The 24,617-nt window shown below is 39.5% G+C and overlaps 2 protein-coding genes across 3 annotated transcripts in view; one reads left to right on the top strand and one right to left on the bottom strand.

Moving 5' to 3' along the window:
• The window catches only part of UBAC2 (UBA domain containing 2), a 177,584-nt gene that overhangs the window by 88,970 nt on the left and 63,997 nt on the right, over positions 1 to 24,617 (top strand). Inside the window, exon 5 of the mRNA XM_044913525.1 lies at positions 22,612 to 22,735. Within this exon, the coding sequence (XP_044769460.1) occupies positions 22,612 to 22,735 (124 nt within the window). The remainder of the gene's footprint in view (positions 1 to 22,611; positions 22,736 to 24,617) is intronic.
• Positions 280 to 13,853, bottom strand: LOC110585813 (G-protein coupled receptor 183). 2 transcript variants are annotated; one of them, XM_021695954.1, is made up of 2 exons: positions 13,837 to 13,853; positions 280 to 1,480 (listed from the first exon to the last, which is right to left on the bottom strand). In XM_021695954.1, exon 2 carries the CDS (start codon positions 1,460 to 1,462, stop codon positions 377 to 379), a length of 1,086 nt encoding a protein of 361 aa, XP_021551629.1. In that variant the 5' UTR covers positions 1,463 to 1,480; positions 13,837 to 13,853; the 3' UTR covers positions 280 to 376. The 2 variants fall into 2 exon arrangements, with proteins under 2 accessions (XP_021551629.1, XP_021551628.1); XM_021695953.1 differs by lacking the exon at positions 13,837 to 13,853 and adding an exon at positions 6,095 to 6,156.

The following is a 24,617-nucleotide window of genomic DNA, read 5'->3' as shown; positions in this document are numbered from 1 at the left end:
GGGCAGTATACAATCTTACAGTCTTTTCTTTTGCCAAATTATTGGCAGGAAATACTGATGCTGTAATTTTAAATTTTTTATAAAAAATTTTCTTAATTTTTTATAAAACTTTTTACACTGAGAGTTATTAAAATAGCCTCCCTTTTGGTATAGTATTTCACTTACAAATTAGAACTTTGCTTTATGTTATTTTCTTGAGTGTAAAAAATAATATACATCAGTTTTCTTCCAAGTTGGAGGTGGGAGCTCATGCCCAATGAAAGGAATTTACAGGAATCCTTATTGGAAGTTGAACAGTCATTTTGTTTTATAAGAAAAGTCCGGCAAAGTTTGTCATACAGTCTACTTTGCTGTAAATCCAAGATTTAATTCCTTTTTACTTTCCATTTAAAGACTTGGAATGTATCATTGTTTGAGTTTCTGTCATTTCATGCGAGTTTTCTTCAGGGGCTGACCTCACAGCACTGGAAATTGATACATTGACCTGACGCTTCAGCATCTTCATAATCTTTCTCTTATACCCTTTACACGCAAAGAAATATATAAAAGGGTCCATGCAGCAATTGAGGTTCATCAGACATACTGTAAAGTGCAGGGAGATCTGGAATGAATGTCTTTGGCTGCATTCCAGGAGACCAGGAAAATGAAGCTTCTTAATCATGTGTTGAATAATTGCAACATGGTAAGGTGTGAAACAGAGAACAAACACAACAATTATAAAAATAATTGTGTTGAGAGCCTTTTTGTTTACACCAGATTTCTCAGTTAGTGGGTTTTGTTTGGCAGTTTTAAAGAGTTTGCAACAGATTTGAGAGTAGCAGATGAGAATGATCAGGAGAGGAAGCACATATCCTATGAAACATGCACCAAGCAGCATCCAGGGAAGAGATTTCGTTTCTTCAAAGTTTGGATATTCCATGCATGTAGTCCTTTCTTCCTCCTGCTTTGACATAGGTTTTATGAGTAGCGGGAGTGTTTGAGCAAATACTAGAATCCAGACACATATGCAAATGCATTTTGCATGTTCAATTCTTTTCATCTTGTTGTACCGCAGAGGGTGCACCACAGCAAAGAACCGGTCAATGCTCAAGCACATCATGAAGTTCACACCTGCGTATGTATTGATGTAAAACACCAGCGCAGTTATCCTGCACAGGGCGTCGCCGATTCTCCAGTCAAAGCCCAGGGCGTAGTAGGCTATCCGCGTAGGTAGAGCAGTGGTGAAAAGTATATCAGAAATCACCAAGTTTGTTGAATATAGGGTAGTAGAGTTGATTTTTTTCCTGTTTTGAATAATGACAACCAAGGCTAGCACATTTCCTACAAGCCCAATTACGAAGACAATGCTGTAATGCAGAGGCATTAGTATCCGGGCTGTGCTGTGGTGTGCATAGAGATCACAGTCATTGCCCGGAGAAGCTGCAGAGACTGTCGTAAAATTGTTGTCCAGTTTTGTATCCATCACTGGTGTTCACAGTCTCTAGGAAGAACCAAGGAGAGTACTTTTAATTAAAGCCATATTCAACTAAAAGCAATATAAACACCTTTTATAGATCTAACTTTTAAAATTTTAAGATTTATATAATTTTTAAAAATCTATGATGTGTTGCACAGTAGAGGAAACCATCAACAAAACCTTAGAAAGGCTCCCTAGTGAATAGGAGAAGATATTTGTAAATGATACATCCAATAAGGGGTTGGTATCCAAAATATATAAGGAACTTATTTGACTCAAAACAAAAATAATCTGATTAAAAATGAGCAGAGGACCTGAATAAACATTTTTCCAAAGAAGACCTACAAATGGCCAACAGACACATGAAAAGATGCTCGACCTCACTAATCATCAGGGAAATGCAAATCAAAACCACAGTGAGGTATCACCTCCCACCAGTCGGAATGGCTAGTATCAAAAAGACAAGAAATAAAAAGTGTTGATGAGGATGCAGAGGAGAGGGAACCCTTGTGCACTGTTGTGGGAATGCAAACTGGTGCAGCCACTGTGGAAAATAGTATGGAGGTTTCTCAAAAAGTTAAAAATAGAATTACCATATGATCCAGTAATTCCGCTAATGGGTATTTACCCAAAGAAGATGAAAACATGAATTCAAAAAGATATATGTACCCCTGTGTTTATTTTAGCATTTACAATAGCCAAGATATGGAAGCAACCCAAGTGTCTACTGATAGGTGAATAGATACTACTCTCACACACACACGCACACTCATGCAGGAATATTACTCAGCCATAAAAAAGAATGAGATCTTGCCATTTGCAACAACATGGGTGGATCTAGAGGGCATTATGCTAAGTGAAAGAAGTCGAGAGAAGGATAAATACCATATGATTTCTCTTATATGTGGAGTCTAAAAAGCAAGAGAAACAAAAAAGTCAGAAACAGAACCAGAAATACAGAGAACAAACTGGTAGTTACCAGAGGAGAAGTAGGCGGGGGAGTGTAGTGAAATAGATAAAGGGGATTGTTAAGAAGTACCCCCCCAAAAAAGAAAGAAAAATCTGTGATATGTAATATGTTTATGTATACAGTAACAAGAACAAAGAATCAGATTTATGTTTGTCTCACAATTTGGTGATTTTGGCAAAGGAAACAAAACCATCTAAATAGAGCAAATATATTTTTGTGACAAGAGGGGATGCACTAACTCTTTAGGCAGAAATTTCCCCCTTTTTTTCTGAATCACTGGTTAAGAACAAAATCGTGTGCAGCACCCCACATTTCAGACGGGACTAAAACTTTGCTTTTAAATTGAATTTCAGTTGGACTTTTTTTTTTTTTTTTGTCCAAATGCGTATCACTGCCAGGAAATGAAATCAGTCACACATTTATTTAGTGAAATATGAATTTACCACAGTGATCTGATTTGTGTTAACCTATAAAGTATGAGAAACAAGCTAAGGCCTTGTTAGGAACTGAAAGTTAGGTTTTCTTTTAAAAAAGAAGAAGATGGTAACCACGACAACCACGACAAAAAACGACGAAAAAGAAAGAAAAAAACTTAAGCTGTTTCGGGGGAAAGGTTAAGATTAATTCTGAGCTAGATCATTCCCCAAGTACTCCACTGACTGATGCATGCAGTGTACATTCCTATATTTCGCATGCTAGTAAGCATTACACACGTGGTGTCTTGTGTTCTGCCTTATCCACTTAACATGTTCACGGATCAGTGTAATCTATGTGTCATATGTAGATCTCATGTAGACATTGGATATTTCTACAGTATTCCAGTGTGTTAATGCATAAATTGCTTAGCTACTCCCTTGATGAATATTTGGATTATTTCCAGTTCTTTTCTTGTGATAAATAATGTTAAGATGAAATTTCAAGTCCTACGTTGAAAAGTGGAAAACTACAATAAAACTCCTTACGTGGGGCTGAGCTTTGGATAAAACTTAGGGAAAGCAGAACAATAACTTCTGTGAAGTTATTTTTAGAAGAAAAATGACCTTCCGATAGGACTGTCTCTGAGCACAGATCTCATCTGGAAGTCACCAAAATTAAGGGAAGATTTCAGTATTATCTAGTGATGATGGTTTACATTAAAAGAAAAAGACTCTATCCCTAGCCATATCAAAGCACTGACTACTCCTCTAACTGCTAACTTAGTTCTGATAGTCTTAAACAGTGAAACTAACAGGCAGTGGGGGTTATCAGGGGGTGATATTACAATGTTATAGGTATGTACTACATACAGTGTTGATAGGTTAAATTGTTAAAATATGGAAATACGACCTAAAGCAAAAGGGAACAAAAATGGAAGTGGTACTTTCTGTTAAACAAGAAAAGATAGGAAAGGAGATTATGAGAAAGAAATTTAAATATATTGAACCCACCTATTAAAAGAAACTAGCTTTCGGTTTGAATTTGTAAAAAAAAAATCCAGCTGTATGCTGCTTAGAAGAGACACAGGCTCAAAAAGTGACTCAGAAAGGTTGAAAATAAAGGCATGGGAAAACACGTATCAATCAGATCCCAACCCATGGAAAGCCAGAGTAGCAATGCGAACATCAGAAAACAACCGACTTCAAGGCAAATTCAGTATCAATAGAGATGAAGAGGGTCATGACAGAAGTAAAAGAGAACAGTTCACGAAGAACATAAAAATCATGAATTATGCATGTAACAGCAAAATTTAAAGGAAAAATTGGCAAATCCACAATCATAATGGGAGATTTTAGCACATCTTTATTAGAATATGCCAGATAAAAAAGAGATTATAGAGACTTAAAAGATTTACCCAATGTGACTTCGCAGAATTTGTGCTGAAGGGACATGAGCATTTTTGTAAATTTGACTTTGTACGAGGTTATCAGAGGACCTCAGAACTTTTCGGAAAACTGTTAACTTAGCAGCTGATATGACGGTGCCTATAGGGCAACTAAATTAGAAATCAACAATAAAAAGATAAAGGATACATTTGGAATCTAAAAAAAATATGCTTCTAAGAGACTCATGGGTTAAGAAATCACAGTGGGAATTTTGAAGTAGTTAGAACAAAATGACAAAAATACTCTATGCCAAACTATGAGATGCAGCTGAAGTGTTAATCTCAGATGCAGAGCCCTGAATGTATTTATTTTATTCGCACATTTTTATTTGAGTATAGTTAACACATGTTACATGAGTTTCAGGTGCACAGCATAGTGACTCAACAACTCTATATGCTTGTGAAAGCATGTATTTTTTTTAAAAAGATTGAAAATAGGTAAACATACAGCTCAGGAAGCTAGAAGAGAATTGTTTACCTAAGGAAGGTAGAAGAAAATGATAAAGATAATTGTAGAAATTAATAAGATCGAAAACAAAACAAAAACCCAATAAATATGGACTTTCTTTTTGTGCAGAAAAAAAAATAGAGTGATTCTTGAAATCATGGGAATTGCAATTGTGGAATGAAAGTAGAAAAACCTTGATCCACTTAGTTGAGAAAGGCTTCATGTGAGAAGTAACTTTTCAAGAACTGAGACTAGACCCAGAGAGGTGAAAATGCCAGGCAGGGGTTATAACTTAGGAACAGGTAGCAAGAACTTCTTTTATTTTTGTACTTTCTGTGAGAATTTTTTTTCTGAAAAAACTCAGCATGTTTATTTTATTTTGAGGAGTATTTCTCAGCAGATTCGGGAAATGCTTTTAAAATACATACTGGGGTAGAAATTCTCCATATGAGTAAATATTATTGTAGAGATTAGGAAAGTTACATTATTGTAGGACTCAGAGAAGAATGTTCCATTGCTTGCCATATTGTAAACGTGCATCCAACTTCTTCCTGAATGAAGTACGGCATCCAGGAGAGCCAGAAATGGCAGGGGTTGCAGAACATTTGACGTTCAAGAATATTTAACAGCGCTAATTATAAAGGTGAAAATTTGCAAACAAATCAAATGTCCATCATCGTGGGACTGGTTACGTATCTTATGGTATAGCCATACAGTGGAGTACTCTGCAGTCACTGGAACGGCAGTGTGGAAGCCTATTTCTTGACAGGGAATAATGTTAAGTAAGGAAAGCAGATTCCACAACGTACCACTTTGGGGGGGGGGGGGGAGGAGAAGCAATTATAGGTACACACGCATCTGTACGGATATGTATGCCAAAACATAATTTTGTACAAGTCATTTTTGAGTTTTATCCATATACTTTAAAATTTTTAGTTCTGAACATGAATTGACTATGAAATGAGGAAATTAGTAAATAAATTAATCTGAGAAGAAAATTTTTTTAGTTAAGTTCGTCTTGCAAAAACCTTGTCTTCTGATACACATTTCAAAGGTAGTCCTTCAGTGCTCTTTACTCAGATTGGTGTGTTCATTGTTACTGGGTGCCTACCTTTAAGTCCTATCTGGAAGAACACTCACAGCGACCCAGTGGGCTAAGTACTGCTGTCCCCTATCTACTTGCCATGTGAGGAAACTGAGTGGCATGGAGGTTAAAAAGTCAGGCTGGATCCTTCTCCCTGGTGATCTGGCTTCAGGTCTCTTTACTCTGTCCAGTCCTTGGTAGGGGCAGCTCATAACTGCCCTTAAAGAACTGAGAGTTTGTGGTCTCGAAGTGGTGTAGGCTTTAAGAATCCTTACCTGTAAATAAACAGCCTGGGATCAGTGTGGCCCAGCCACTCCAGAGCAGCGAATGGTTCTTCTTAATGACAGTGGAGTTCCTATTTCCAGGACAGCATCGAACCCCAAGGAGAAGACTCTTGAGGGGCCTCCTACTGCCCACCCTCGTCCTGAGTCAGTCAGAGAAAGACACCTGCATGATGTGGACATGTAAATGGGATGGCTCAGAAGTGATCTTTGGAAAAGATGAATCAAGGCCGTCTTGAAATCTGGTCATTTGGATGTTTGGTAACCTCTTGAAAGTTGATTTTGTTAGTCAGCGACGCTAGCGTATTACCTTAGTTCTTGATTATATCTATCCTGTGCTATCAGTGCCATAGTTTTAGTCAATTTTATCTTTTCTAAATTGAGAGAAAAATCCTTTCATGTACTTGACCGTTGTTATCCCATTCTTGTATGAGTTGATCCCCGTTTATTATCATCTTCCCTTGGAGATACATTTTATACCTTCCTTTAGTCATTTGAGGATTCAAGATTACTTTCCTGAACCTTGACTTACTCCATTCTTTTATTCAGCAAAAATTGTTTTTAGTGTTTTCATATGCTAGGTCCTGGAAATACCGAGATGATATCTTTCAGTATGGGAGGGCCTCAAACTAAAGGATGAATGTATGATGTTGGGAATGTGCTGTTGTCTGATGAAGCATTATCTCACTGTTCTTCAAAGCGTTCCTTGTCACACATACCAGGCTTCTGGTATGCTCTTTGGATTACAGTACTCCTTATCAACCTTTGGATTGCAAATTGCTCTTTTAATCATTTTTTTTCAGGTGTAACTAACTTCCATCTTCCCTTCTTCCTTTTCTTCCTTTATTTATTTTTGAATACACTTTAAGTATTTTACTTTTTAAAAAAAATAAGTTCATCTTTTTTTTTTAAAGTAAGCTCTACACCCAGCGTGGAGCTTGAACTCATGACCCCGAGATCAAGAGTCACATGCTCTACCAACTGAGCCAACCAAGCGCCCCTTAAGTATCTTACATTTTTATCATCATTAGACAACAGCTTCTGACATGTTACTAGTATAGATATACTGCACTGTACTTGGAAGTACTATGTCTTGTCATTTTACTGCCTAGAGAAAAGCACAAAGGAGTGTTTGTTTTGAATCTTTTTTCCTTGGAATACTTATATCTGTAATAATTATAATTTCCTCATAATGCTTTCTAGTGGAAAAGTATATGTGGTTGCTAAACTCTCCTTAAGGCCCCACACTGTGACGTGAATGAGGATGGAAACCTTTACCCTGAGGGCACAGTTAGTAACTGGGCTGCTTAAAATGTGGGGCTGTATTCAGGTCTCGCTTGAGGAGCCCGCTTCCCTCCTCAAAGTGAGGTAACTACGGCCACCCTGGCAGCCATTTGTGCCAGTTCTGTTGCCATGTTTGTGGTGAAGCAGAGGGGGTCTGTCCCAGTTTTGTCTCTGCCGTGCAATATTGGTTAACTCTGCTACTATTCTAGCATATGTAAAACAGCAAGCTCTTCCGCAGCAAAATACCCTCCACTGTATTTTTACTTGTTTTTGGTAGTGGGTCTGTGCGTGTCTAGAGTTGATTTCATTGCTACTAGAGTAGCCAGCGTTTTTTAAGACATTATCATCTCGTTTTTGCATAACTGGACATGTTGACATGAGCTGACAAGATCTTTCTAGCTACAGAAAGGAAGAAAATAAGAGGCTCGCCCCAAAACTCATCTATTAGTACTTAAGAAAATTGTCTGAGCTCTAATGTAATTTGTCCTATGGAAATATTTACCCTGGTACCAACTTGCCTGGATAATTATTTTCTTAGCTTTTATTTGTGGCAGAAACAGAATCAAACCACTGTATTCAAAGATTTAGTATGAACTAGAGTACTGGCTTTTAGTTTTTGCCTTAAGATTCCTGAAATGTCACCTTTACCCCTAATAATTTATTCACTTAATAACCCATCAACAACCTTAAATGAAAAAGAGCTAAGTTTTTAGTAATTTTGTTTAAATTCAGGCCTTAGCAATGAATTGAATGGTTCAAGTCATGTGAAATGATAAGCAACAGGAGGTGACTTCTCTGTAAGGCCAAGTCTGCTCGAGACCATGTTTACACATCAAGATGATCTGACTCAGAGCTCCCACAGTGACATGCACCAAAGAGGAAGTTCCAGGACCATGCTTTCAAAACAACCAGAAGAGGCACAAGAATGTGGACCCATAGATAGGGATTTTATTTGTATATTGTTAAATGATGAGTGTTGATTGATCTGATTCTCTGATTTCTCTTGATACACTGTCCTTTGGCTATTTTGTTGAGGAGAGGTCAGGTTGAGGGAAAGTTTCTGGAGTGGGGGGAAAATGAAATTTTTGAGACAGGAGAATACAGGCAAAAGCTTGGGTTCTGTGGAACAACAAGGATTCGGTCTATGGAGGAACTAGATAAGTGCAGATGGATCAGGATCACAGGCCAAGGCTGTTTAACAGTGCCCTTGAGAATAAACAGACCCCACGGAAGAAAGAAATCTTTGCTTCTTCCTCTGGTTACCTAGTTTTCTGAGCACTTGTCAGTCAGTTACTTGCAAAGCCTCCTTGTTCTTGACTGAGCAAATGGGGACATCTGAGTATGGTCCGGCGTCACATGTCATGGCCTTGCACTCAACCAGTGATTTTTTTCCCACCTTCTTTTTAGTTGACTAAACAACCATCACCTGAGGGGTGGTGTGGGCCATTTGCCTGTCAAGTGGGCAGGTGGGAAACATTAATTCCTACTTGTGGGACAGAAACCCAAGGCACAGACAGGCTGTGACCAGCCTCTTGTCACTTCATTGGCAAAGTCAGATGGTCTGTTGCCGTAAGCTGCTGCTCGGCTGCTCATAATAGTGTGCGCCCCGGTTAACTTAGTGAAATAAATCATCCTGCACTATCAGGTGATATTTTTTTTTTTCCAACCAGCTTTGAGTCCTATTTTGATAGCTGTGACTGTGGTCAGGATTCATTTTTGGAAGGATCTAGGGAACATCTTCCCAGAAGGTGATGCGCTGGCAGCCGCCTGCACTTTCCCGGGATAGAGCCCCACACGTGCCAGAGTGTCTGTGTTCGGAGCCGAGCTGTCTGTGGTCGGTCTGTGTGAGGGGACCTCCCTACCCTGCCTCCCAGGGAGCTCGCTTTTTCTGGCTCGTGCATGTGTGACCCTGCCGCTGGCCCCATGGCCGAGGCTGGTTCTGACCACCTCTCGGTAGGTCTGCAGAGGGTCAGCTACAGGACAGGGCGCGGAGAACTTCTTGAAGACAGCAAACAACGGTGTTCGCCAGTCTGTAGTTTGCTCTTTGTGTGTCTGAGGTGTCCTCACCTGATGGGCACTAAAGAAGACCACTTCACCTTCCGTCAACATGTATGTTGAAATCGATAGGAAAGGGGCCTGACGTTCAAATTAGTGGATTAAACACCCACTTGCACATTTGGGATTTCACATAGTCCAGCTATTTTTCTTTCACCTTTCATTGATTTTCTTTGTGTGGCTTTTGGCAGCTTTAGTACTGACTAGGATGGTGTGAAAGTTACCAAACATGAAGACAAAGGAGGTGGTAATACAAAGGACTAGGGTTATACGACTTAATGTTTGGAAACTGTAAGAAAAAAGAATCCCACTGTAATACTCATTTCAGTGTGAGGAAGACAAATACCGTGTTTCCATGTGGCTTGATTTGACCTATAAGTAGGATAACTGGGTAATATAAAAAGATTTTATAGTGAAGATCTGAGTCTGCAGAACCTTTATCCTCTTGAGTTCAAAATGTTTCTAGAAATCGTATGTGCCTTTTCTCCTTAAAGTTCAAGGGAGTTTCAGGTTTTGTTGTTTGTCTCTTATCTCATGGAAATTAGTCAGAAACATTGAAAATCCTTATCTTGTGGATAAACAGAATTCCAGAGATTAGGTCATTTGCTTGGAGCCTTCCCTCGGTCTAGGTACTAAGTTAGGAATCACAGAGGTGTCCAGGACTCTGCACCCTCCTCACCCACCACCTCCCATCAGCGGTTCCTGTGCCTTCAGCCTCCTGACTCTCCTGCACTCGACCTCTCCTCTGCACCGTGTGTCTGTCTGTCCATCTGCCTGCCCTTCTACCACTCCCGCTAACCACTGCCTACCTTCAGGCCACCCTTGCTGCTCCCTGGAGCTACGGCTTCAGCTTTTACAATGCCTTTGAAGTGCGGCCCATTGAACCCCGGTCAGTCAGGACACATGATTTCCTTTTGACTGGGCACTGCCTCCCTGGCCATTTTCTCCCTCTGATGCCCTGGCTCCAGCCTTATGGAATTATTCGCAGTTTTTTGATGTCCTGTGTTTTCTCACAGCTCTGTGCCTTTCTGGCACTGTTCCTTCTTTGTCCTATATCCTCAGCTCCTACTTTCCTTCAAGACTTAGTTCAAACTCAGCTGTTCTGGAAGCTTCCCTGATTTTATCCTCTCCTGCTTCCTTGTCACCGCCCACAAGAAAGACAGCGTGGAGTGTCCTTGTGAGGGTGCTGTGCTCTGTACCAGCATCGGTATGGTTGAGTTTCTTTTTCTGTTTCCGACTAGCCAGTGAAGTCCCGTGAGTGGGAACTTTGTCAATTTTGTGTATCTCCAGCTGACCCATGACTGAGGCACAGTAACTACCCATTAAAGAACAGCAAAGCCCCAGCTTTCTTGATCCTTCCTTAGTCAGAGGTTCTTTATCAGAGTTCTTGATTAGTAATAGTAACCAGTATCATTAAGCCCAGACTGTCTTCCAGGCAACTGTTCTCGGCACTACGTATATTCACTCACTGAATCATCACAGACCTTCCACAAACCCATATCCAGTGGTGAAACGGAGACCCAGAGCACTTACATGACGTGCCTAAAGACACAGCTGTTAAGTGTCAGGATTCAAGTCCTGGCAGATTGGCTCCAGAAATCACTTTCAGTGTGATGTGTTTTATCCCTAGCTCCTGTTTCCAACACGATCTGATGTTATTGGTAGAAAACAGGTAAAAATAGGAAGACTTTAACATGTACCAACTCATCCTGTCTGAACTAGAGAGGAGAGCTGGGGAGATGGAACTAGGGAGGGGAGGGGGGAATGTGTTGATTTAAATGAAGGCATTCATTAATTTACTTGTAACATATTTTAAAGCAAGTAAAGGTTTTACAAATGAATTTAGATTTTACTATTTTTAACAATATTTCCGTAAAACGTTTTGGGCTAAAAGAAGATGGTGAATACATAGAATAGCTTTTATTTTTTTTAATCTTTTTTTTTTTAAGATTTTAGTTATTTATTTATTTATTTAGAGAGAGCGAGCGAGCATGAGCCAGGGGGAGGGGCAGAGGGATAAGCAGACTCCCGCATGCAAACCGATACCAGGACCCTAGAATCATGACCTGAGTCGAAGGCAGACTCTTAACTGACTGAGCCACCCAGGCGCCCCCTAGGATAGCTTTTATGCTGTTAATTTATTTTTATACTACTTTTTAGGTATTTGTAGACTTTTTTTAAAGGTTTTATTTGAGAAAGAGAGAGAGCAAGAAAGAGCGAGAGAGAGAGAGCGAGAGAGAGCACAAGCCAGAGGGAGGAACAGACCCCTGCTGAGCAGGGAGCCCGATGTGGGGCTCAATCCCAGGAACCCAGGATCATGACCTGAGCTGAAGGCCGAAGCTTAACCGACTGAGCCACCCAAGTGCCCCATATTTGTAGAAATTTAACAAAATATTTTTATTCTTCTTTTTGAGCTTTCAAAACACCACAAAGATCTTTGTTAACTCTACAGTTTTCAGATGATTTTCACATGCATTATCTCATCTGACATTGAAGCCCTGTGCTTTACAGACTTCTTGCAAAGCTGAGGAATTATATGGGCTGGAGAGGCTTACACACCCTCAGCACCCTCCATACTCTGTGGCCTTGAACACTGCAGCAGGCCCTTACCCATGGTAGGGAGAGAAGCATTATTTGTAAATTCCTCTGCAGGATGGGAAGCTCTCTCTTTTAAATGCACACTTTTTAAGGATGATGGCTTTCTCTTCCACAATATCTTATCCTATAGAGTGTTTCAGAACCATCCTACAGTAGGTATCTAGTAAATGCCTGTGGATTACCGAAGTGAAGGAAAGTCATATAGTGATCTGAGGTAGTACTTATTCCAGTAAATGACTGGCCACCTTACTAATAAGCTCTTGGAAGCCAGTTGAAGGTAATTTATAAGAGGCATTACCACCACGGCCACCGCCCCCACCCCATGATAGCTGGTGAGCCAGTGAGTGAGGAGGCTTTGTTCAGCAAGTGTGCTCTTTACAGTGTCATGTCCCAAACATACGACTAAGTCCCAGAGAGAAAGCATGCACTGAAATATTAGCAGATGCAGAGAGAAAGCATGCACTGAAATATTAGCAGATGCAGAGTCCAGACGGTAAGCATAGTGAGATGTTTACCCTCCATAGACTCAGTCTTTATGTAAAATAGTCTATAAAGATCTGCAAATAAGTTTAAGAAAAACAATTCTCACCAAATGATAGGGCAAGGAAACTTTGCCTACTGCCTACTGGATTCATCCTTTGGTGGTTTAACAGGTAGAGGGAGGGGAGAATAATGATAGCAGTTTTCTAGCACTTACTATATGACGGCCAAGGTGACAAGGACTTGGCTGTATTATTACTCCCCGTTTTACAAATGAAGCCGCTGAAGTCAGAGACTGCCCAAGGCCACACAGCTTAGAAATAATCCAACCCAGGTTCGAGCCTGACTCCAGAGCCTACTCTCCGAACCACCGCACTGTACTGTATTTGGAACGATCCCCCCCAGGGCCCCCAGACACGCCTTCCTTTAGAGGAAGTCTTCTCACAGCTTATGTTTTGTCAAGAATTTCTATTACTACCATTCCCAACCTGGACGTAAATATTGCAAATCACTGCATGGACTTCATTGTTTTGTGACATTTTTTTAGGCACATGGAAATTCTTACATGTTTAGCTTTAGTGATCATTAAATAAATATAAAGCAAGCAACGGATTCATTTTCACTTATCTCATTAACAGTTTATATTTAGAATTAAAATATTCAGGTTGGCTGAGAAGCGGTAAAGCCCAGACTGTCACTACTGGGAGGGTAAATTGCTAAAATGTTTTTGCAAACCAAAAAACATCAATTTATATATAAAGCTTTAAAAACATTTATACCCTTTGCCCGAGGAATTCTGGTACTGGGATTCTATCCGGAGAAATACTAGAAAGTATAGAAGTATAGAAAAGACCTTTATGTACATAGATACATGGTCAAACAGTAGAATGTAATGACCCTTTTATTTTCAGGTGTGCTGAATAATTTGTATACACATGCATTTAAGTGTAGGAATACTCCATTTTAAAATAACTTTGTTCCTTTCCCTTCGTTCTGAAGTATCCTGAAATATTGGCATTATTTACTGATTTTTACTGGATACTGTTTTTTGCAATAGTGAGGCTCACACAGAAGTACAAAGTAAACCCTATTTTTTGGCATAGATTTCCGGCATGATCCATTGTTTTCACCTACCTCAATATTAGCTAATTAGAACTGCCAGTCATCAGAGAGTCTAAACTATGTTAATGATACAATTTTTTGTTAGAAATGTTTATAGTTGCTGTTGAGTAGATTCTATTCCTTTACTTTATACTTTAATTAGGCTTCTAAAGTTTTACAAAAGACTTGGTTAGAAGAACAAAATATGTAGTACTTACCTCTCTGACTTGTTGGGTCCTCCGGCAGTAGCAGTTAGTATTTGCCCAACTGAAGTAGGTTACTTTGGCATGTTAAGAGAGATTATGCAGGCGTCCTTTTATGGGGCTGGCTTTTTTTTTTCTGTCACCCTGTGACTGAGCATAGTAATGATCAGTTAACCTCATGTACGCGTGTGCACTTTTTTTTTGTAAGTGGGAAGTGAAATTTTTCTGTTAGTGATTTTTTTTTTTGAATAATTATCCAAAAACCCCTTGGTAATATCTGTGGAACTTTGTAAGTTTTTTAATAAAAATTTAAGTATTAAAAATTTTTTTTGAGAGGAAGACTAAAGCAGTAAACCTTAACCAGGGGAAAAAAAAAAAGGGAATGACAATTACTAATGATTTTGTATCCGTATTCTACGTAAAAGTATGAGCTTTTAAAATGTTTTAAAGAAAAAAAAGTCAACTGTGAGAATTCTGTCTACCTGGAAACTTGATGCAGAGAATAGTTTACTCATTCTATATCTTAACAGCTTATGAGAAAGAAGCAAAGGTTTCTGTGGTGACTGGGAGAGTGATGTTCTTTTGCATTGTACAGGGACTAGTCAGGTTTTCAGGCAGGAGGCCAACTGACAGAATCTGTGACTGCAGGGACGTGAATGACAGGGGAAGAGTTGGAGGGGACATCTTACAGCTGAAAACCCAGCATCTGTGCATAGAATGGAGACCTATGCTCTTCACCTTATGGTTCTGGTTGGCTCGGTTTAAACCCAACTATGTAACAGGGCTATCAAAATGCAACTTATATGTAGGCTAAGGGAATAGAAGTATACTGGTCAGAACGAGAGAGGCGATAGTTACACTTAACCCAGGACTGATCTGGCCATTCCCAGTCAGCTCTGGGTGCTGCATTTTACGAAGGGTATAGATGACCAGTGTGACCGGGCTGGTGAGGGGTGTGGTTCCCAGGTCTTAGGAGAAATGAATGAATAAACTGAGAATGTTTAGGCTTGGCAGAGATGTGATCATCATCCTCGTGCATTTGAAAGCCATCTCATAGAAAAGGGTTTAGGTGCGATATCGATCTCCCAGACTCCAGAGAATAGAAAGGAGACCAGTATGAGGAAGTTACCAGAGATAGCTTTCAAATCAAAATATGAAGGTAGTTCCCAAAAGTTAGGATCATAAAAGAAATGGAATAGGCTGTTTCTTATTTAGGTGCCTACATAAACTGGTTGACTCTTTTGAGGGATGATACTGAGCAAATTGAATCATTTTGGTAGGAATTTGTAACTCTGACTTCAGACCTTCCACTCCAGGATCTGTCAAAATGGCCAGAGGGGCTTCAGCCCATCAGTGGTATCATTCCCTCTAGAAGGGCACTTGGTTCTTCTCAGCTCTAAAAGGCTGAAGATCTGTAAAAGAACACTGTCAGAAGAGCAACAACACCCAATTCTTTGGGCCTCCTCCTCACTGTCTATAAAATAAAGGTATTTAAGTAAATGATCACCATGATATTTCCTAGTGCAAAAATTCTCAGGGGGAGATAAAGAGATTTTATGATTTGCTGGATAAATATGATAAAATATTCTAGAATTAGTTTATTTAAAACTTAGATTGAAGAATACTTGAAGAAGACACTGTCAAGAAGCGTCTCAATTTGTTGAAAGGACATCCTCATGGTGTGTTTTGGCTTTTAATTTTTGAAATAGTTTTTATTAAGTAAAACATTGTTGTATAATGAAGAACTCACTTAGTTAAAGTGAATGTTCTAGCAAACTGGATCTACCTCCTATTTGGTATTAGAGTGGTCTAGTATGTAAGGAAGAGGCAATGGGGTGATTGTCCTGTGAGATGCTGTGGGGCATAGAGTGTGATCATTGCATAAGCCCACAAACCTTATTTTTCTTGTCTTTGAAAGTTACCAGGATTTCTGTTGTTGTGCTGTAAAAGTGCAGTCAATGTTCTTTTCTGTAGAAGAGATAAGATGGACATTTGTGACCTGAACTGAGTGTTTTCTAGTATTTTATCCTATCAAGTACAGTTGTAAGTATATAGTAGATACTCAGTAAATATTAGTGACATTAGTTGAAGGAAGGAAGGAGTTATAACCTGTTTTCCTTTTTTCTGTACTTCAGCTTCATATGTTTAAGCCAGACAGGGCTTCCAGAAGTCACAGTATGAAAAGGGTCAGACTGAATTATTGTTGACAGTATAGAGAACAGATGTTGTATCATAAAATAAGGAAAAGAGAAAAACTGGTCAGTGACTAATAACATGATATTTTGTGAAGTCTGTGTGTGTAGAAATAGCAACGGGAATTTCTACAAAACAACCTGTATGTTCATGGTCTGAAATGTGTGCTTTTGTATTATGGGTATATGTGGTCTAGTACTTAGTCATCGTTTAAAACTATATAGTGATGAATAACTTCTAAGGAATTTTTAAACTTCTTTTATTGGTATGTAAGACATGAACTGTGGTCATTAAAATTCCTATCAGTATTTTCTTAGTTTACAATGAAATGTAACCTCAAACAGGAACATAGCCTCAGATTCTCTGTTGTAACATCACCCTTTACATGCCCAGGAGTGACCAGCTTGTACTTCTTAATGGAAAGAATACACAGCTACACTGTGTTGCTACATGTAAACAGGAGAACTTCTATAAATTAAGTACCTCAAAGAACATGTTCTGTGGTGAGATCTCTCAAGTGCAACCAAAATAGAGTTTTCTTATTATTACCAAGAGACCAGCAGGCCATATTTTGAGTAGGTATATGAAACTGTATGTTTTAATCCCATTAAAGATAATAAAGCAAGACGCATTTTTAAACAAAAGGCAAATTCTGTGTAGTTTGGCATTTTAAAGAGAAATTCATTTATTCAGCAAATATTTTTTAAGCAACTCTTCTGTGCCAGGCATGGTTTTAGAGAGCGGTGATAAAGCAGCAAACAAAACCAGCAGAAATCCCAGGCTCCATAGAGTTTCCCTCCAGTCAGAGAAACAGGTGATAAGTAAATCATGTGGTAGATTAGGAGGTTATAGGTGCTGTGGGGAAAGGAACTAGAGAATTCAGAGTGGGGATGGGTCAGTGAGGTAGGGTAGGGGCTGCACTTAGGAATGAAGCGGCCAAGGAGGGCTTCTCCGAGAAGGAGCTATGTGAGTAAAGACCAGAAGGGTGCACATGTCTCTGGGAAGGTGGCCAGGAGATGCACGTGCCCTGGGGCACCACATGCCTGCTGGGGCTGGTTCAGCGTGGAGGGAGCAGCCAGAGGGAGTGGCGTGGAGGCCGCGTAGTAGAAGACCAAGTTCAGGGTCCAGGATGCAGGGCCTTTTAGGTCTTTGTAAAGACTTTGGCTTTTACTCTTGGGTGGGGACTCAATGGAGGATTTTAAGTCCAGGAGTGACCAACTTGTACTTCTTCATGGAAAGAATACACAGCTACTTAATCAACTTTGAGTTTCGGTAAGTTGAAATGGAACTAAACAGTTCTTTTGTGTAGTATTTAGAATGGCAGGGGTTTTTTTTTACTTAAATTCAATTAATTAATGTATAGTGTATTATTAGTTTCAGAAGTAGAGTTCAGTGATTCGTCAGTTGCATCTAACACCCAGTGCTCATTACATCATGTGCCCTCCTTAATGTCCATCACCCAGTTACCCCCCTCCCCTCCCAACCCTCAGTTTCCTATGATTAAGAGTCTCTTATGGTTTCTCTCCCTCTCTGATTTCATCTTGTTTTATTTTTCCCTCTCTTCCCCTATGCTCCTCTGTTGTGTTTCTTAAATCCTACATATGAATGAAATGACATGAATCTTCCTGTGATTGACTTATTTTATTTAGCATAATACCTCTAGTTCCATCCATGCTGTTGCAAATGGCAAGATTTCATTTTTTGATGGCTGAGTAATATTCCAGTGTGTGTGTGTGTGTGTGTGTGTGTGTGTACGTACACACACCACATCTTCTTTATCCATAGAATGGCAGTTTAAATAACTCTCTGTTCATTAAAATTGCTTTGTCAATTTTTTACAAACATTGAGAGTAAATTATGTGTAAGGATTTACATAGGTATCAGGGGATACAATGCCAAGTAAAATATTGTGCTTTCTGATAGAATAATCTATTGGGAGACTTTTTAAAAAATATTTATTTATTTGAGAGAGAGCTGGGGGAGGGCCAGAGGGAAAGAATCTCAAACAGACTCCCCGCTGAGCATGGAGCCCTACGTAGGGCTCGATCTCACCACCCATGAGATCATGACCTGAGCCAAAATCACAAGTTGTGTCAACTGACTGAGCCACCCAGACACTCCTCTAATGGGAGACTTTTAAAAACCTTATAGTTAGTTAAAATGTGACCATAAAAATAAGCTCAAAATGGATTAGACCTATATGTGAGGACTGAAACTATAAAACTCCTAGAAGAAGACATAGGCAGTAATCTCTTTGACATTGGCTATAGAAACATTTTTCTAGATATGTCTCTTCAGGCAAGGGAAACAAAAGCAAAAATAAACTATTGGGACTACGCCAAAATAAAGAGCTTTTGCACAGTGAAAGAACCATCGACAAAGCAACAAGGCAGCCTACTGAATGGGAGAAGATATTGCAAATGATTTATCTGTTAAAGGGTTAATATCCAAAAAACATAAAGAACTTCTATATCACAACACCAAAAAACCCTCAAATAATTTGATTAAAAAAATGGACAGAGGATCTGAACAGACATTTTTCCAAAGAAGACCTAGAGATAGCCAAAGACACATGAAAAGATGCTCAGTTGTCAGGGACTTGCAGATCAAAACCACAGTAAGATATCATCTTACATCTGTCAGAATGACTACAATAAAAAAGATAAGAAATAACAAGTGTTGGCAAGGATGTGAAAAAAAAAAATCCTTGTGCACTGTTGGTGGGAATGCAAATTGGTGCAGCCACTGTGGAAAACAGTATGGAGGTTCCCTAAAAAATTAGAAATAGAATTACTATGATCCATTAATTCCACTGCTGGGTACTTACCCAAAGAAAATGAAAATACTAATTCAAAAATAGAAATGCACCCCTTATGTTTATTGCAGCAGTATTTGTAATAGCGAAGATATGGAAGCAACCCAAGTGTCCATTGATAGATGAATGGATAAAGATGTTGCATACACACACACACACACAGGAATATTAGCCATGAAAAAAGAATGAATTCTTACCATTTGCAATGACATGGATGGACCTAGAGGGGAAAATGCTAAGTGAAATAAGTCAGAGAAAGACAAATACCATATGATTTTACTCATATGCAAAATTAAAGAAACAAAACAAATGAACAAAGAAAACAAAAGACCAATGAAAAATGAGATTCTCATTCTTTTTTTACTTCTAAAAGCATATTTAATCAGCTATTATGAAATAGATAATGCTTGCAACCTGTACATGGTATTTTCCAACATCTAACTGAACATAATAAAGAAGTTAAAAATTTTAAAAAAATAAAATAAATTACCAACATCATCTTTCAAAAATGAAGATTAAATAAGGATATTTTAAGGGGGAAAAAAAAGAAATGACTTTCAGATAATTGATGGACAGATGTTGGAGAAAGAGACTCTTAAATACAGAGAACAAACAAGTAGGTTGCCATAGGGGAGATGGGTGTAGGGATGGGTGAAATAGGTAAGAGGATTAAGAGTACATTTATTGTGTGTGAAGGTAGAGATAAAAATGGAAGGACCAATTGAATATCTATTTAAAGAGTATTTAGAGCACCAGATTGCCTCCTTGCCTCAGATCAGTAGATGGCTGCCATGTCTGTTCTCACCCCAGCAGAAGTCTGGGGTTTAATTCTGTGGAGAGGTCTCTGGACTGCAGGATACCAGGCACAACCCTAACCTCTAACCCCTGACCCTAACCCTAATACCATCCCTAACCATAAGCCTTTGGAGAGGTCTCCAAACTGCAGGATACCAGGCACACACCCTAACCACTAACCCTAACCCTAACCACCCCCTAGAGCTGAGAAAGTGACTTCCAGAACAAACCATAAGAAAAACCGAGAAGCAACCTAGTTATCCTGGAGAAGCACCAAAACAGTTGAGAATTGGTAGTATATCTGAAAATGGGTGTGAAGGTAGACATGAAAACAGAGGACCAATTGAATATCTATTTAAAGAGTATGTAGAGCCCCAAATCCTTTCCTTGCCTCAACTGGTGGATGGATACCATGTCTATTCTTACCCCAGCAGAAGTCTGGGGTTTTATTCTCTGGAGAGGTCTCTGAACTGCAGGATACCAGGCACATCCCCTAACCCCAAACCCTGTCCCTAATGCTATCCCTAATACTAACACTAATTCTGATCCTCTGGAGAGGTCTCTGAACTGTACGATACCAACCATATACCTTAATCCTAACTCTAACCCTAACCCTAGAAAAAACAAGAGTACATTTATTGTGATGAGCACTGAGTAATGTACAGAAGTGTTGAATCAATATATTGTACATCTGAAACTAATATAACACTATATGTTAATACTACTTCAATTAAAAATAAATAACAAAAGGGGCGCCTGGGTGGCTCAGTTGGTTAAGTGTCTGCCTTCAGCTCAGGTCATGATCTCAGGGTTCTGGGATCAAGTCCCACATCGGGCTCTCTGCTCAGAGGGGAGCCTGCTTCTCCTTCTCCCTCTGCTTGCTGCTCTGCCAACTTGTACTTTCTCTATCAAATAAATGAATAAAATCTTTAAAAAAAATAAAATAACAAAAAAGATGAGAATTATAGCCACTAGGCTCTATTCATAAGTACTATCCCATTTTGGGGGAAAAAAAAACCTGATCATACAACTCTTCAAGAATAAGGATTATTTTATTGCCCCAAATTAAATGAGCTCCCATGCTGGGCCAAGCCCTGTGGTGCATGCTGGAGGACCCAAGAGGATGCATTTCCTTCCCTGCTATGGTAGGGCCAACTGAGTGAGGCATTTGAGACCGAGCCACTGTGCTGTGTACATACCTCGGGTGCCATGTCCCTGTCATCCTTCTTGCAAGACTGAGAAAGATTGCATCTTACATATCTGTGTCTTCAGTCCTTACCCAGTGTCTGGCACTTACGTGTTCGCCAATTGGGGTTTTCCCTATTCTAGTATTTGCTGCATTCTTACTGATGCCTATTGATGCTGCTGCCATTTTTCACATTTGCAGTGTATGTTTGCTTTCATTTGTTTTTAGAAGCAGAATTGAGAAGACAGTGAGTGATTTTTTAGTAACATGATCTCTATCAAAGAGGGGAAAACTTGGCACAAAAGGGTCTTGTGTTTCCACAAAAATGGTAGTAAGAACATTTCTTGCATTTTGCATTTTCTTATGGTAAAGATGTACTAGTGCCACTCACCAAAAAGAAAAAAAAAAAGGCAAATAAAAGATAGAGTCGTGAAGCCAAGTGTCTAATGAAGAATCGGTGCGAGTGTGTGTCCAGATGATTCTCCTCATTCCTGTTGCCTACCTAGTCATGGTGGGAATGTGCATGTGCAGTCCTGGAGCGAGTTTCTTGAGATTAAACGTAGATGGAGCTCCTGAACCTGGGCTACCACCTCACACCCAGTGCCCAGGGACTCACCGAGTCACTGCAACAGTGAGACTGGGGTGGTTTTAGAGCAAAGAAAGGAGCTTCTGGCCACCCAGAGGAGCTGGAGTAATCCCTGTGGGACAGAACTGAGCTGTCCTACACCGCAGATATTTCCTAAGCAGAAAAGTGGGAAGGACATTTATGTTGGAAGAATAACTTGTGTCAGTGAATAGTTAAAAGAGTCTAATATGCCCAGGGAGCGTCTTAGGGGGTTAAGGTGGGGGGAGGGACAGACAGGTCAGAGGAAGGGAGCCGAGGACAGGTATGGGAAGCTACACTAATAAGAAAGAATTGGAGGGCTTTGCTATTTCATGTTCATATTTACATTTCCTCTTTGGATCCGGGGAGCCTGTGGAAGGATGGGTTTTAAACAGGCATGTGACATGATCAGAGTTGTGTTTTGTGTGTCCACAGTGTTAAAAGACAGATTAGAAAGAAACAAGACTTTAATGAGAAAGACAGTTGTGACTTTTGGATATGTCAAGTTGAAGGTATCAAACTGAGTTTCATCACGAGGGGAGGGACAGGCAGACAGTTTGGGAACTCACTTCAATTTCATAATCGATGCCGGAGAAGGGCTTGTGATGATGCAAGGAGACACCGGAGCAAGAAGAAGAGCCTCTAGTGGAGCCTCGGAGAGGGTAGAAGACGAGTGGCAGGAGAAATCTGGGGGACCAGCAAGAACAGGCTTTAAGGCAGGGGGAAGAAGGGGTTTGAGGAAGGGAAGGCAGGGGTGGTAAGGGTGTCAAATGCTATGGTGATACAGTTGGACAGTGGGAGATGAGCCTTTGGGATGTGACTATGGTGAATGATGTATGTTGCTTTTGTCACAGTCTCTTTCATTAGATTTAAGTCATTCATGGAAAGAAAACATAGCAGCAACTTTAAATTTTCTCACAGTGCCTGACAATTTATTAGTAGTTGCTGAACCACTTTGCAATCATTTTAGGAGAGTCAATAAGTATTAGATAATTCGAGTTTTCATAAAAATGTTATCTATAAGTACAAATTATTTCCAATGTGATGCACATATAGAAACCAACTTGTATATCTGAGACCATGCTTTCAGACAGAAATAAAATTATAAGCAGTGTTACTTCAATAATATATATTTGCTATTGGTATTTTAAATTGAGTATAATACTATAGTGATTTTTTTTTTATTTATTTGCATAGCCTGGCACCTGTGTTTGCTCTCTTTGTACCATTTTATTGCTCCATACCAAGAATCCAAGTGGCACAAATTCTGGGCCCGTTGTCCATCACAAACAAGACATTGATTTATATATTGGGACTGCAGGTACAGTATGCATTTTTATGTTCACGTTTCTTTAACCAGATCTTTTTTTTGGGGGGGGGGGGTCTTTTTCTCATTTGATCTCCTTGAAAGCAATGGTTTTTTTCCCCATAAGTTTGGCTTTATGATCTATATCAAATGTTCAAAGGAAGTGTTACAGAACAAGAACATCAAGGTATATAAAGTACTAGAATACTTTCATAGTCTTTAGAAATCTGATAAGAGCTTTCACTGTAATTTGTCTCAGTGGAAAATATTTTAATTGCATTGTGCAATTCTGTGTAAGTACTTTTTAAAAAATCACAGTATGAAGTAGAAACAAATGGGAACAGTTGAAAGGTAGAAAGTGGAAAATCACTGTCAAGATTAATTTATTGAGTACAGTGTCACAAAGCTCTGACGAAGAGAGCAGGTAAGCCTTATCCACTCTATCATTCCTGTGCTGCACGGCACATGGGCACCCTCACCATTTACTGGATGGTTTGATACGAAGACCGTTAAGAGTTCTTACTGTTTGACGTAAATTGAAAAAGGTTGTGTTCACCAGTACCCAGTGCCATTGACCTATCTCTGCTGGGTTCCAGGCCAAGTGACAGGAGATACATGATTTTCATTTTCTACCTGTAATACTTGTCACTTTCCTTTCACTCTCAGAACTTTTGATGTGAACTTCTATTCTGTCGTTTGCTGTGGTACCATGTGTAGCTTGGCCTTTTGATCCACTGTCAATACTCATAACATTCCTTATCCCACACATATCAAACCGGATACTAGGGTCTCTGTCAAATACCCTCCTCCCTCCCCTTTTAACCTTTGGTATTTCCTCCAATTTGTCTAGTGTGCTGTCAGGTGTTATCAATGGCTCATCTGGGGTGGGTGTTTCCTCACCACTTTACAACTGTGTTTCATGAAATGTTTATTCTTCATCTCTCAACCTGCATGCCATTAACTCTCCCTTATCCTTCCTAGTGTTCATATCACCTAATAGCCCCTTTCTGCAGTTTAATAACTAGGATTTGCTGTGGCATGTTTACTTTTTTAAAAGATGTTACAGCAGAAGGCAGAATGCAGCGGTAAAAGAATGCTCTGGACGGGGGGCAGGACACCCAAGTTCTAGTTCTAGCGTGGCGCCCACTAGGCTGGGACTTGGGTCAAGTTATGGAAGGCCCCTGAGCCTCATGTTGACCCTATAGTTCCTTCCAGCTCTAAAGTTACAGAGCTTTAGAGGATGAAAAGTGTTGTTTTATTAATTATGACATAGGAATTCAGTGGAGCATTGTGGAAAATCTTTGGCGCCAAGTGGATTTTGGTTTGATAACTTGCTCTGGTAGTTATTTGCTTTGTTACTTTTCTGAGCTCCCATTTGCCCATCTATAAAGTGATAATAATAATGTGTATCTTACAAGGTCATTTGAAGGGTTAGAGATAATAGTGTTGGTTGTTTAGGATAAGCCCAACAGAGAGTAAGAACTAAGTCAGTTGGTTCTTATTATTAATTAATAATTTATGTCTCTATAGCTGCCCCTATTGGTTTTTCTGAGATTATGAATATTATTTATTTATTACTTATCAATTTATTAATTATTTACTGGTGAGGTAGAAGCTGGTATCAGAAAGTGGAGATGGAGATGCCTCATTGGCTTCTTGATAACATCTAAAGTCCTTAGCCTGAATGGCACTCAGGGTTCTTTTTGCCTATCTAGGACCTACTCCCACCCCTCCCCACCTTGAAGTGAATGTGAACCCCATATTCTCAAAGTTTCTCTTCTTTCCCTACCTCCCTCCTCCCTGGACCTTCATGCATGTTTCTGTGCGTTTCTGTCTCCTGCATAACAACTTTGTGAAGCCAGGGACATTGGATGAATGAATGAATGAATGAATCAGG

Source organism: Neomonachus schauinslandi, chromosome 3, assembly GCF_002201575.2.
Source record: "Neomonachus schauinslandi chromosome 3, ASM220157v2, whole genome shotgun sequence".
NCBI classification, from domain to species: domain Eukaryota; kingdom Metazoa; phylum Chordata; class Mammalia; order Carnivora; family Phocidae; genus Neomonachus; species Neomonachus schauinslandi.
Note: the sequence above shows the minus strand (reverse complement) of the source record. Positions and strands in the feature narration are given on the sequence as shown.

Bases quoted from the DNA above. Each gene is read 5' to 3' on its own strand.
- LOC110585813 (XM_021695954.1), bottom strand. From the start codon at position 1,462: ATGGATACAAAACTGGACAACAATTTTACGACAGTCTCTGCAGCTTCT.